Source organism: Fistularia commersonii, chromosome 19 (genome assembly GCF_037954325.1).
Source record: "Fistularia commersonii isolate RoL2024-O1a breed Wild chromosome 19, RoL_Fcom_v1.0, whole genome shotgun sequence".
NCBI lineage: Eukaryota > Metazoa > Chordata > Actinopteri > Syngnathiformes > Fistulariidae > Fistularia > Fistularia commersonii.
This window is the reverse complement of record NC_141302.1, coordinates 4,238,000-4,250,304: the sequence shown is the minus strand read 5'-3', so window position 1 is coordinate 4,250,304 and position 12,305 is coordinate 4,238,000. Positions and strand designations below refer to the sequence as shown.

General features: G+C 42.6%; 1 protein-coding gene across 1 annotated transcript in view; it reads right to left on the bottom strand.

The window, feature by feature from the left end:
- Positions 1-7,851: 7,851 nt before the first annotated feature.
- arap2 (ArfGAP with RhoGAP domain, ankyrin repeat and PH domain 2) overlaps positions 7,852-12,305 on the bottom strand; it is a 175,042-nt gene continuing 170,588 nt past the window's right edge. The window contains exons 32-33 of the mRNA XM_086165193.1: positions 10,203-10,337; positions 7,852-8,347 (exon numbers count right to left, since the gene is read on the bottom strand). Coding sequence (XP_086021319.1) covers positions 8,033-8,347; positions 10,203-10,337 — 450 coding nt within the window. The 3' untranslated portion in view covers positions 7,852-8,032. The remainder of the gene's footprint in view (positions 8,348-10,202; positions 10,338-12,305) is intronic.

Sequence of the window (12,305 nt, the reverse complement as noted above, 5' to 3'; positions counted from 1 at the left end):
TTAATCATTAGGATTTGTATCAGTGGTAAATTATACTAATCATATTGGATGCTATCACCACTGGATAAAAGCAATATTAGATGAATTTTCCATGCATTAACATTAGCTAAAACAAAATCTGAAGGGGAATCCTTCTGCTTGTGTTCAGAACGGAGGCGCCCAATTGGTCGGCAGTCACACGCAAAACAAACCTAGATGAGAGATACATTACAAAACAAACAAAGACCGCGCTGTCGGTGAGGTGACCTCCTCCATCTGGCGACAATCCTGTGATTCCAGCAATGGAAATATGGGAAAAAAAAAAAAAAAAAATCCACAGACATATTTTCATACATGTATAATTGGAATTTCTAACATTTCCCTCTTTATTAGCTCTGCAATTCTCAACTGACAGGGAAGGGGATGGGGGTGCGGGTGTGGGTGGTGAAACTGATTGAGATTTTAAAGACTCAATCCCAGTTGAATTGCAATTGCAGGGGCTTTTAATTAGATAAAGCTTGGCCGGCTTGAACATATACTTTACGGCCATGTCAGGCTAAAAGGGACCGCGTGTCGTAAATATCACCCAAGACATTAATAGAATCTAGATTAGAGGGCAGAATGTGTGGATCAGCGTAAAAAGGCAGCCGGCAGTGGGACGACTTCATGCGGTGAGCTATTTATAGCCGCTGAAATGGACGGCTCCATTAATATAAGGCTTACCCTTTCTGGAAATGTAAATCACGCGGGCCATGGCTGGATGTGCATGTTATACAGCTGCAGTATGTCACAGTTAACAGAACCATGACTCTGATTTACAGCGGTTTGGCTTGAAGCGAAGGAGATCGCTTCATTTTCGTCAACTATCCCTTCAGACAGCCGGCGTTTCCAAAGTGAATTGGTGACTTTGGATGTTATCTTTGATTTTTTTTTCTGCACACCCTTGTTCTGCATGGGTATATAAAACATGATAAAGCCCCCAGTGGAAAAAAAAAAAAAAAAAAAAGTCATCTCTGTTGCAGGGTGCCTTATATTTGAGGGATGGGGATTTGGTCCTCAATACCGTAATACAGGGACCATAGTCTTGCAGCCTCACATTGCTTTTTTTGATAAACGTCCTGCAAGCATTTTGGTTGAATGATATGTAAATATATAAACTGCTCAAAAAAATAAAGGAAACACTTGAACAACACAATGTAACTCCAAGTCAATCACACTTGTGTGAAATCATAGTGTCCACTCAGGAAGCAACACAGATTCATTTTGACTTGTTTTAAGGACATTACATCAAAGTTGGATCAGCCTGGAGTTTGTTTTTACACTTTAATTTTGAGTGTGATTCCTAATCCAGACCTCCATGGGTTGATACAATTGATTTCCATTGATCATTTTTGTGTGATTTTGTTGTCAGCACATTTAACTGTGTAAAGAGCAAAGTATTTCATAAGAATATTTCATTCATTTGGATCTAGGATGTGTTTTTTAAGTGTTCCCTTTATTTTTTTGAGCAGTGTATATATATATATACATATGTGTATTTGTGTGTCCATATATTCATATATGTATACATATACTGGTCAAGTTTGGCCAAAAGTATTCCCTCACCCTTCCAAATACCGTAATTTTCGGATCTCTGAGCGCACCACAATATAAGCCGCACCGGCCAGCCCAGGGGTCGGCAACCCGCGGCTCTCACATCCTTACACTGCGGCTCCATGGTGGCTTGGGAAATTATATTAAAATTATTTGATTGAAGTGTATTTTATTTGGGTTTGTTCCTTTTTTTTTATTTTAGTTCTAAATTGGAAGACCGTTGTGATCTTGAAGTATTAAAATTGAATTATATTTATTATTTTTATACCCGCCAAGACGCCGTCAATTTGTCAAGATTTTCAACCATAGGTAGGCAAAATATTAAAAAGCAATATATACAGTGGTACCTTTATTTTAGACGTCAAAAAGTAACTGCGGCTCCCATTGTTTTCTTTTTGGTGGAAACCGGGTCCAAATGGCTCTTTGGGTGTTAAAGGTTGCCGACCCCTGGGCTAGCCGATCGCTATCTTGGGCTTCCACCTGCGCAATAAACCGTCAAAGTCGTCTTCTTCGGTGTCGGAATCAGAATTCCCTGGTCATTTCATCGGTCCGATGTGACGACGATAAATGTTTTAGCAGCGTGAAGCTAGTTACCCCCCCCCCCCCAAAAAGTCCATATATTAGCCACATCGTTGTTAAAGTGAAAAAGTTGCGGCTTTCCGTCCAGAAATGACTGTAATCGGAATCAGGTGCTTCAATCACTTCCTGGTCCACAGGTGTATAAAATCTAGGCTCTTTTTATAAACATTCGTGAAAGAATAGGTCGCTCTTGGGGGCTCAGTGGATTCCAGCGTGGAACAGTGATAGGATTCCACCTGTGCAACAAATCCAGTTGTGACATTTCCTCGCTACTAAATATTCCACAATCAACTGTCGGCTGTATTATAAGAACGTAGAAATGTTTGGGAATGACATCAACCATAGAGGTGGCCAACCTTCCGCAGAGTCAATCGCTTCAGACTTCCACACTTCATGTGGCCTTCAGATTAGTTTGAGAACAGTACGCGGAGAGCTTCATGGACTGGATTTTCACGAAGTGTGATGCAAAGCGTCGGACGCAGTGGTGTAAAGCACGCCGCCACTGGACTCAAGAGCAGTGGAGACTCGTTCTCCGGAGTGACAAATTGTGCTTTTTCATCTGGCAATCTGATGGACGAGTCTGGGTTTGCCAGGAGAACGCTACTTGTCTGACTGCATTGTGCCAAGTGTGAAGTTTGGCGGAGGGGGGATTAAGGGGTGGGGTTGGTTTTCGGGAGCTGGGCTCGGCTCCTTAGTTCCAGTGAAAGGAACTCTGAAAGCTTCAGGATACCAAGACATTTTGGACAATTCAATGCTCCCAACTTTGTGGGAGCAGTTTGAAGCTGGACCCTTCCCTTGCAAACATGACTGTGCACTAGTGCACAAAGCAAGGTGCATAAAGACATGGATGACAGAGTCCGGTGTGGATGAATATGACCGGAAGGCACAGAGTCGTGCCTTTAACCCGATAGAAAACCTTTGGGATGAATTAGAGCGGAGACTAAGAGCCAGGCCTTCTTGTCCAAGATCAGCATGTGTCCTCACGAATGCGCTTCTGGAAGAGTGGTCGAAAATTCCCATGAACAAACTCCTGAACCTTGTGGACAGCCTTCCCAGAAGAGTTGAAGCTGTTAGAGCTACAAAGGGCGGAGCCACGTCATACTGACCCTATGGATTAGGAATGGGACGTCACTGAAGCAGGTCAAGGTAGGTGAGCAAATACTCTTGGCCACATAGTGTGAATATATATATATATATATATATATATATATATATATATATATATGTGTTCATGAATATATACAGGACTGTCTCAGAAAATCGGAATATTGTGATAAAGTTCTTTATCTTCTGTAATGCACTTAGCTTTTTAGCCAGTGTTCAAAAGCTTAGTTATTTGTCAAGAAAATTTGGTGGTGAAGCATTTAGCGCTTTGCTAGCACAGCAAGAAGGTTCCTGGGTGTTTCTACAGGACCGTCTGAGAAAATTAGAATATTGTGATAAAGTTTTTTTATCTTCTGTAATGCAATAAAAAAAAAAAAAAAAAAAAATACAATTTCATGATATTCTAATAATTTGAGATAGTTTTTTCTTAAGATGTAAGCATACTCAAAAATATTAAAATAACAAAAGGCTTGCAATATTTCAGCTGATTTGAAATGAATCCAGAATGTATGACATTTTTGTTTTTGTAATTGCATTACAGAAGATAAAGAACTTTATCACAATATTCTAATTTTCTCAGACAGTCCTGTATACATACAAATATATTTGTATATATGGATTTTTGTATAATATTTGATTAGTTTGTTGTCATTGTTTTTTTTTAAATTATTTTGTAACAAACTTCTTGCAACATTTTGGGTGACTTATATATATTTTTTTGTGTAAATTCTAGCAAGTTCATTGACATTTTGCGAGCAAAATTGTTTCTCTCATGATGACTATTAACAACAATAGACCTGATGTTCTCAAATATTACAGATGCTTAAAAAAAAAAAAAAAACACTGGATGAGAAAACTAGAGGAAATATGTCCAACACTGACGTACACTAAGCCCTGTTACTGTAAGGCATCTCCTAATTGCAGTCCTGTTTCAAAAATGCAACATCAGGAAGTGCAGATATCCGGAGGAGCATTAGCCACCTTACTAAAGAGCAGTCGTTCATCCGCACCCTTGATATTTACGTAATTCTTCTGGACGAAGCAAGTGAACGTGCAAGAGAGAGCGCGATGGAGTTGCAGCCTCCGCGGACACATCCGCCAGGTCGAGAGCCGATCAATAACCTCCCCGTTTCCGAACCGGAGCACGAGTCCGGCACGTCTCATTTTAAGAAAACCGCAAGTCCCGGCTTTAATTGAAAAGCGCCTCACGTTGAATGGCCGAGCTCACGTCTTGTTCTTTTTTGAAATAACTTGTCATTTTTCCTTTTCAAGCACGTCAGCTCCTTTTCTCTCTAATCCCCTCACCCCGAACCACCACGTCTCACTGTCATGACCGAAAACAGAACAGCTCAGGTACTCTGACGTACATCTCTGCCCGCACCGAGTGATTCGAAGGCCGCGACCCGAGCGAACACGGCGAGATGTTTTCTCCCCGCCGCGTAAATTAGATTCATATCTGTTTATTACAATCTGACGGATTCATATTGCGCATAACTGACGGGAACTCATTAGATATGAGGACGGTCTTTTGTCGTTGGTAACATGGTTTGCTCACGTGAGCTGTGATGCCAAGTGCAGATTCTCATTTACTAAAGTAAAAATAGGCTAGTAATATTATTATTTATTTTATTTTTTTTTGTCCGATGTCGCTTCATGCTTCCGATGCGTCGTATCAGAGATATGATGCTTTCTGCTCTGTTGCTTTTATTTCGGTTTTTATTTCGAATGAACTTTTTTTGCATGAGATAACATTTTTATAATAATCTCGCAGCTCTGAAAATGTGTTTGTGGAAGGGTGCCGTATGAAATTGGCTAGACAAGATGAATATGCTCCCATGTGTTGATTTTTGATTTTAATATAATGTCACAAAACCACCGTGTGAATACTGAGTTCCCCTTAGTTTGGCACAAGGCTTATATTTACACTTCGTGTAATTAATAATGCTTATGTGACAATATTTTTATATTCCTACATGTAAAAGAATAAAAACCACTGCATGAGTCTGTGATTGGGAAAACATGCCAAAGCGCTGGCGTGGCACTATTATTATTATTATTTAAAATGACCCCTTTAAAAGAGTCAAACTATTATGTTATTAATGGCTTCTGATTATTTATTGATGGAAAATGTGGAGTGGAAATATGGAATAGCAGCAGTGTGACATCCTCAATGTCAGCAGTTTGCGCTCATAGTTTTGCAGGGCGTTTACATCATACGGTGACCTTTGTACTTAGTATACTCTCCAGAAAAGTGTGTGTGTGTGTGTGTGTGTGTGTGGGCGGGGTGAGACCAGGACAGCTACTTTTAGAACGAGACAGATTGTCACAGCACAAGTGGGTCCCTGCAACGTGCAAAAAATGACATCTTGGTCAGATTACCATTCATTCATTCGTTCAGCCGTTATGTTTACAGCGTTTCCTGCGCTCAGGGTCGCGTGGATGCTGAACTCTGTCCCGGCTGTGATTGGCCGAGAGCGGGAGTTCATCCCGGATCGATCGCTGGGCCACATAACCTCTAGAGATGAAAAAAAAAAAAAAAAATTAACTTGCTCATTCACTCGTCACGGAGCCATAAGACCCTTCACTCGTCTGGATGGTTTAGGATCTCCGGTGCCTCCTGCGTGGTTTTGGGAGGAAACTGAAGAACGAGGAGTCGGTTCCTGATGACGGGACGGCGACGTAACAATGCATCGATTTCTCATCGACATTAACAATAATCTGCGATCTCCGAAAGATGCAAATGCAAACGGTGTCCTCGCCCGATGCGAAAAACACGTCGGCTCTATGATTGGAATTTAAGGACATGAAACAAAGGACAAGCAGCTGCTGCACGAGGCATAATGAAAATAAAATGTTAATATGAATTTTTCATGGAGAAACCTTTGTGGCAATTGCCTATGTGTGCATTTTCAGTCCTCTATACATTATTCAACAAGAGCATATCACTTCAGTCCGGGAGTTTATTTCTTACATTTCACTTGAGCAATAAGGCGCGGTTTGATGAAATGCATGCATAAAACCTAGATATAATTACATATAAATAACTGGATGCTTTTTTGGTGTCTCCGGGACTCGTTTCAGTTTCGCAAATAAGTGCATTCTGTCTAACCGGGCAGACGGTGAAGACAGAAATATATGCAACGGACTATAAAAATGCATAAATAAAGCAAGATATGCCCGCCGCCAGATAATATGGATGCGGGGCGGTTAGCAATTAGACGAGAAAACCAGACAAGAGGCGGGGCCGCGCGCGTGTGTGTGTGTGTGTGTGTGAGATCACCGTTCACTAATGCGGCCGCACGAGTAGTTAAGTGAATCCCCAGACTTTCAACGGCAACGTCAGCAACATTCTGCGGCTATTCCGGGAATATTTGTTTTCCGGCTCTTTACCACCAGTCATCTATCTGACCGCTTTGTGGCACGTAGCTTTTAAGAGGCTAAATTAATTTGTGTTAATATCTTAATCGCGATACTTCATCTTTGACCCGCAGCGGTATAATCTTCCCCCCCGCTTTTGACCTGCCCTGGAAGAGCCGGCGGAGGGTGTTACCGCTGGGACCGGTTGTTCATCCATCAGCCTGGAGAAGAATTCACAGCTGCGCCAGCCTCTGCTTTTTGCCATTATTCCTTGCCGGCATGCAGAGAGCGATGCTGAAAAAAGAAGCTTACCACACGGTTCCTTCTTTAAATCTTGTTTTTTTTTTATTCTAGCCCACACTGCCGGGCCCCGCTAGAAGTGAGCCCCGGAGTAGGATCTCAGCGGGCCGGACGGCCGGACGGCGCGCCGGTAAAAATAGCTCTTTTCCGAAGGGAGTCTGGACATGAGGAATGAAATGTCGGCTGCATTCGGGAGCACGTAAGACTCAAAACTTGAAACCATGAGTCGACGCGGTCTGGGTCAGGGAGCACGCTATATCCTGTATCCATGTGAAAGCCTCCGCCGTTGACCTCTTACGAGTGTGTTCATTTCATATCAGGCTTGTGCATCTCCAACTGAATGAATGAAACGTGGCGAAGCGGTTAGCAGCGGTTAGCAGCCGTTGGCAGCGAAGGGAAGTTACCTTGGGTTTAAACCGTGGATGTTCCGTCCAACGAAATCTCACCGAACCACGAAAACCGGGAGGGTTTACAATGGTTTGCAACGGAGTTGCTAAAAATGAAGAAGTAGCTATGAAGCAAACGCTTTTCAAAGTACAGAATAATGACAAATAAATAAAAGATACTGTATTTCATTTTGATTATTTTTGATGTTTTTTTTTTTTCTTTATAAACACAGGAATGACTTTCTATTTCTGTAATGCTTCCTAATTTTTGATTTTTCTTTTTCTTTTCAAAGACGAAAAAAAAAAAAAGCTTTTTGCATTAAATGCTTAAGACTTTACACTTTTTTTTTTTTTTTTTTCTTCCAAGGAAGTGAAAACACAATAGAGCAGCCATTTAGAAAGCCATAAACCTCTACGGTTTTGACAGCCGACTGCCTTTTTTTTTTTTTTTTCTTTCTCGTGACACCGCCGGTTTCGGAAGAATGACATCGAACATTTCTCGTGGCGATGTTTCCGCCAAGGTCTGCCCCCCCACCGCCACCGCCACCACCGCCACCGCCACCGCCAGCCCCGTGCATCATCTCTTTAAATATAGTCCAGGGAGTCCAGGGGCCAGGCGATCGCGCCTCAGAACCATCTGCATTGTACCGCTTCTCCCCATCATTCTATGCATTGTTCTCTCTCCATTCAGCGCCGTAATGTTTATCGATTGTACCCGTCTTTGTCCTCTCTTGTCAGTCACCGCTGTTGGCACCGCGACTGTTCTTACTAAGCACTGAGTTAAGTTCATCCAGGAGATCAGGAGGAATTTTAGTCCCCCCGCCCAAGGGGGTTCTCTTGCCGACGATACCGCAGTCCCCTTGAGGCGGAAGCACGGGTTGAAACTGCGTGGACGAGGTTGGAAAAGGGAGGCGTAGAGGCTGGCAGACCTCCACCGTCGTTCTACTGTGCAGGCTTCGCGGGGCCCTGAGCGTGTCGTTGTGCCTCAGGCAGTTGGGCACGGTGTTGCTTTTCTGATGGCGACCATAAGGAATTGTCCTCTCTGTCATCTGAGAGCACAGAAAAAGAACAGACGGTTTTTCGGATCCGCCGACGTACAAACACAAATCAAGCTAGAATTTAATTGATTTGCCAATGAAATAGAAGTCACCGGTGCCTCGGGATAGTTTCGCACCTATAGTTTCGGCTCCGTCGCTTTTATTTTCCCTTTGATTCGGTTCCTTTTTTCCGAACCGAGCCGACCAAAAACAAACCGAGAGGACTTTGTCGCCTCGGTTGTTGAACTGTATCCAATACGGGCTCCTCAAATAGGAACCGCTTCGCGATTGCGCCACGCTGTCTTAAATCAGAGGGAATGGCTTTTTGTGCAAAATACCACAAAGTGCAGATGCTACCGGAGTCGAGCGCAGCGCCGGCGGTGGGACGAGACAGACGCCGCATCGCATTCATCCGACAAAGACACTTGCATTAAATCCCGTATCGTTCCGGGGCTGAGAACTCCCCAACAAGGTCCTGCCGCTAATGTTTGGGTCAGATGGAGAAAACCGCTGTTTTCATCCGCCCGAATGTACCTCAGAATGAAAAAAAAAAAAAAAAAAGTGTCGACACGTAAATAAAAAACAAGTGCGCAAACACCCTCCGGTTTGCATCTTTGTTTTAAAAGGCAATCTCCAACCTTTCCCGTTCCACGGCGTGCTTTTCACAAAGACCGAGGCTGAGAGGGTAAACATAAATAGTCCCAGGACTACCACGGCTACAAAATTGTCTCTGTTAAATCCTCGCCAACACAATTACATTTTAAGACATTTAACACCCTGCGTGTCGCTGTCATTTCACTTCGACACACACACACACAAACACACTCACACATTCGCCGGTTAACTTGCCGCTCACAAGGGATATCAGCAGCCGCAAACACCTATTTCTGAACAGCAATACCAGACCAATTATAGTATCTGCTAAAGTAGCAGCGATCGCTAACATTGTTATTATTCGCTCCCGGGACCGAGGGTGAACACCTAACGCACATTTCTAGAGCGGCTCGTATATATCTCACCGATTCATTAAGAGCATTAAGGATTCAACACGAATTACGGAATCAAAGCATCGCGGGTCAGGGAAAGGTTGTCGAAAGTGCAGCATTCAGGATAGAAATATAAGATCAATTAAAAAAAAAAAAAAAAAAATCCGATAATGAGCCCAAAACCTGACGGAAATATATTTTTATATTTCAATTCAAGTGCGCTCCCGGAGCACAGATCCCGTTTGAGGTCCGTGTAATATCTCCTGGTAATTTAATGACAATGCGAAGAGGCCAGAGTCCTTTTCGTGTTTAATATTTTCCATGGAAATAAAAACATCGTGACCCGCCGCTTGACTGACATAGTTTTCGGGGACGCGACGCGTTAATGAGATTAGCGGCGCCATTGAGACGAAGACGGGATGGGTTGTTGAGTGCAACACGCGATGAAACGACGCGCTTTTTGAAAACAACATGACTTGGAATGACGGCGATGTCAGTCAAGTGTTTAAAAAGTGTTTAAAAGCCTCAGATATTTAAAAAAAATAACAAGTCTAATCAACCACTCCGAATCATTCGGGAGACACCGACAGCTAAAACCGTTGTTGATAACCGCTTATTTTTTTTTATTTTTTTTTGACTGAATGAGACACGGATTGAGCTGAAAGGCAGTTCTTGAACTCCGCTTCATTAATAAAGATCAAATGCGAACTTTTATTTTAACGTCATGAAAGACAGAAGACTCAGCCGACGGCAATGAACCAAATAAAATACCAGGAGCCTCCGAGTAGACGAGTTTTTTTTTTAACCTGGAAGAAATAATAAAACAACGTCGCTGTTTAGAAATATGATGCGAATGTGCCGAATTTACCGCCGCCTCTTACCTGTTTCTCAAAAACGTTTTTAACCACTGCCAGCGTGCCGCCTTTGGCCCCGGCGGCCCCCGTGGCCCCTGCAGAGGAGGTCTGAGATGCAGCTTTTTCTGGTTTAACGCTCGCCGAGCCGAGGTTGGAACCGTACTGAAAAAAAAATAAATAAAAAAAAATAAATAATCAACAACAATCGCCAGCTGTTCAACCGGAGACTTTTCTCTCTGAGCAATATTTCGGACCGGTTGAGCAGCCGGGAATGGAAACCACACGTTTGGTATTTTCCGTCACGGTGGCGACGGAATAAAAAAAAAATCAAATTCTGGGTGAGAGCTTCCAAGAGCCACTGGTAACGGCTTCATCATTTTTTTTTTTTTTTTTTTTTTTGGGGGGGTTTCACAGCTCCTCTCCAGGGTCTCCTGGCGCGCCGACTCCTTTCTCCGAAGCCGGCGCGGCACCTTTCAGCTTCGGCGCCGACGGGGGAGGGAACGTGTCGGAACATACCGGTGAAAAAAAAAAAAAAAAAAAAAAAAACCCGGTGGTCGGTTTGTGATTTGTTTTCACAGTCCGCTCAGGAAAAGGCCTCCTGAAACCCGGTCCCATATGGATGCTTGATCTTTGCCACCAAGGTACTCACAGTTAGCATGGAATTACTGAAAGTGGGCTTATAATATTTAGAATATACTTCGGCGGGGAATTTAACCGTCTACCTTTCGATTGAAGGGTGTATGTTCTCGCATCTGAATAGATAATTTATGGATTTTTTGGGGGGGGGCTAACAAGCTTCACGCCGCCAAAACATTAAGCCTCCTCACATCGGATCAATGAAATTACCGTGAAATTCTGAGGTTGTTCAATTCTGACACTGAAGAAGCCATCGTTGGTTTTATGGGCAGGAGGAAGATGAGGATAGAAAACGGTTGGACTTTTCCTTGTGTGATTTAATATTAATCTTTTTCTTCAGTCGTGTTATAGGCACTGTTCGGAAAAACGCATTTCCAGTACGTATTTGTGGACGTTACCGATATGTATTTAAGTAAAAATGTAAAAAAAAAATAGTTTCTGTGTAAATATCTCATGTTACAACATGGACACCTGCGGCTTATAGTGTGGCCTATATATGTACACACATATTCAATTTTAGCCTGTTTGCATGTGGTTTTGCATCCAAGCAGAAATCGAAAAATGTATAATCATGATTATTACTATTATTGAGGAAAAAGCTATGGGATATTATCATTTAACCATCCATTAAGGTTATGATATTACAGCTTCTATATTTGATTTTTTCACCTCAGAGCATGTTATCTGCTTCTTTTTCTGGTTTGGCAAAATTACAGTCTGCTACAAAATGCATAAAACATTGACTTTGAATCTCAAAAATACAAAAAACAGGTATCAACCTCAACACAGACAGGAAGTTACTGCCTCGAATAAGTATTTTTCAATATTTCAACCTTTTTCCACATTAAATCCCAACCGTCTGCATCTCCAGCTCTGTCAGCTGAGACAGACAGGAGGAAGATGAAGCACAATATACGTGATGTGTTATTTTCTTTTTTTTCTACATGACCGTAAATAATAATCTTATGAATGTCAGCATGTATGTACGGGTTTTTTTTCTCTGTCAGACAGAAAGAAAGTCAGATGTTTGATCAAAGCAGCCTCTCGATGTCATCATCCATGACTGGAAGATGTGTATATATATATGATATATACATAATTTGTGCCCCCAGATGCCTAGAAAAGGCTCTTGCTTTTACAAATCCTTATTTAATCATCAATAGGACCTGTCCCCGCACCTTTACACTCTTCCCCAACCCCTCCGACACACCGGCACCCGTTCCACCTCGCTTCAAAATGAGGTCCTCCATCGACAGTTGCTATGGAAACTGTCGGCACAATGCTCACTAACAGGTAAGAGAAAGGAGATCAAGACCGGCGGAGAGCTTTTCCGTCTACCTTCTCATCTGTACTTTCTCCCCTGCCCTTCCCTACAAGGCTGGGTCCTTCCCACACGCCCCCCCCCCTCAGGCTGGAAGCTGACAATCCTGATATTTAAAGGGGATTTGGGAAAGAGAATCCAAATTTTTTTTTTTTTTTAGCCGGTTCCGGCAC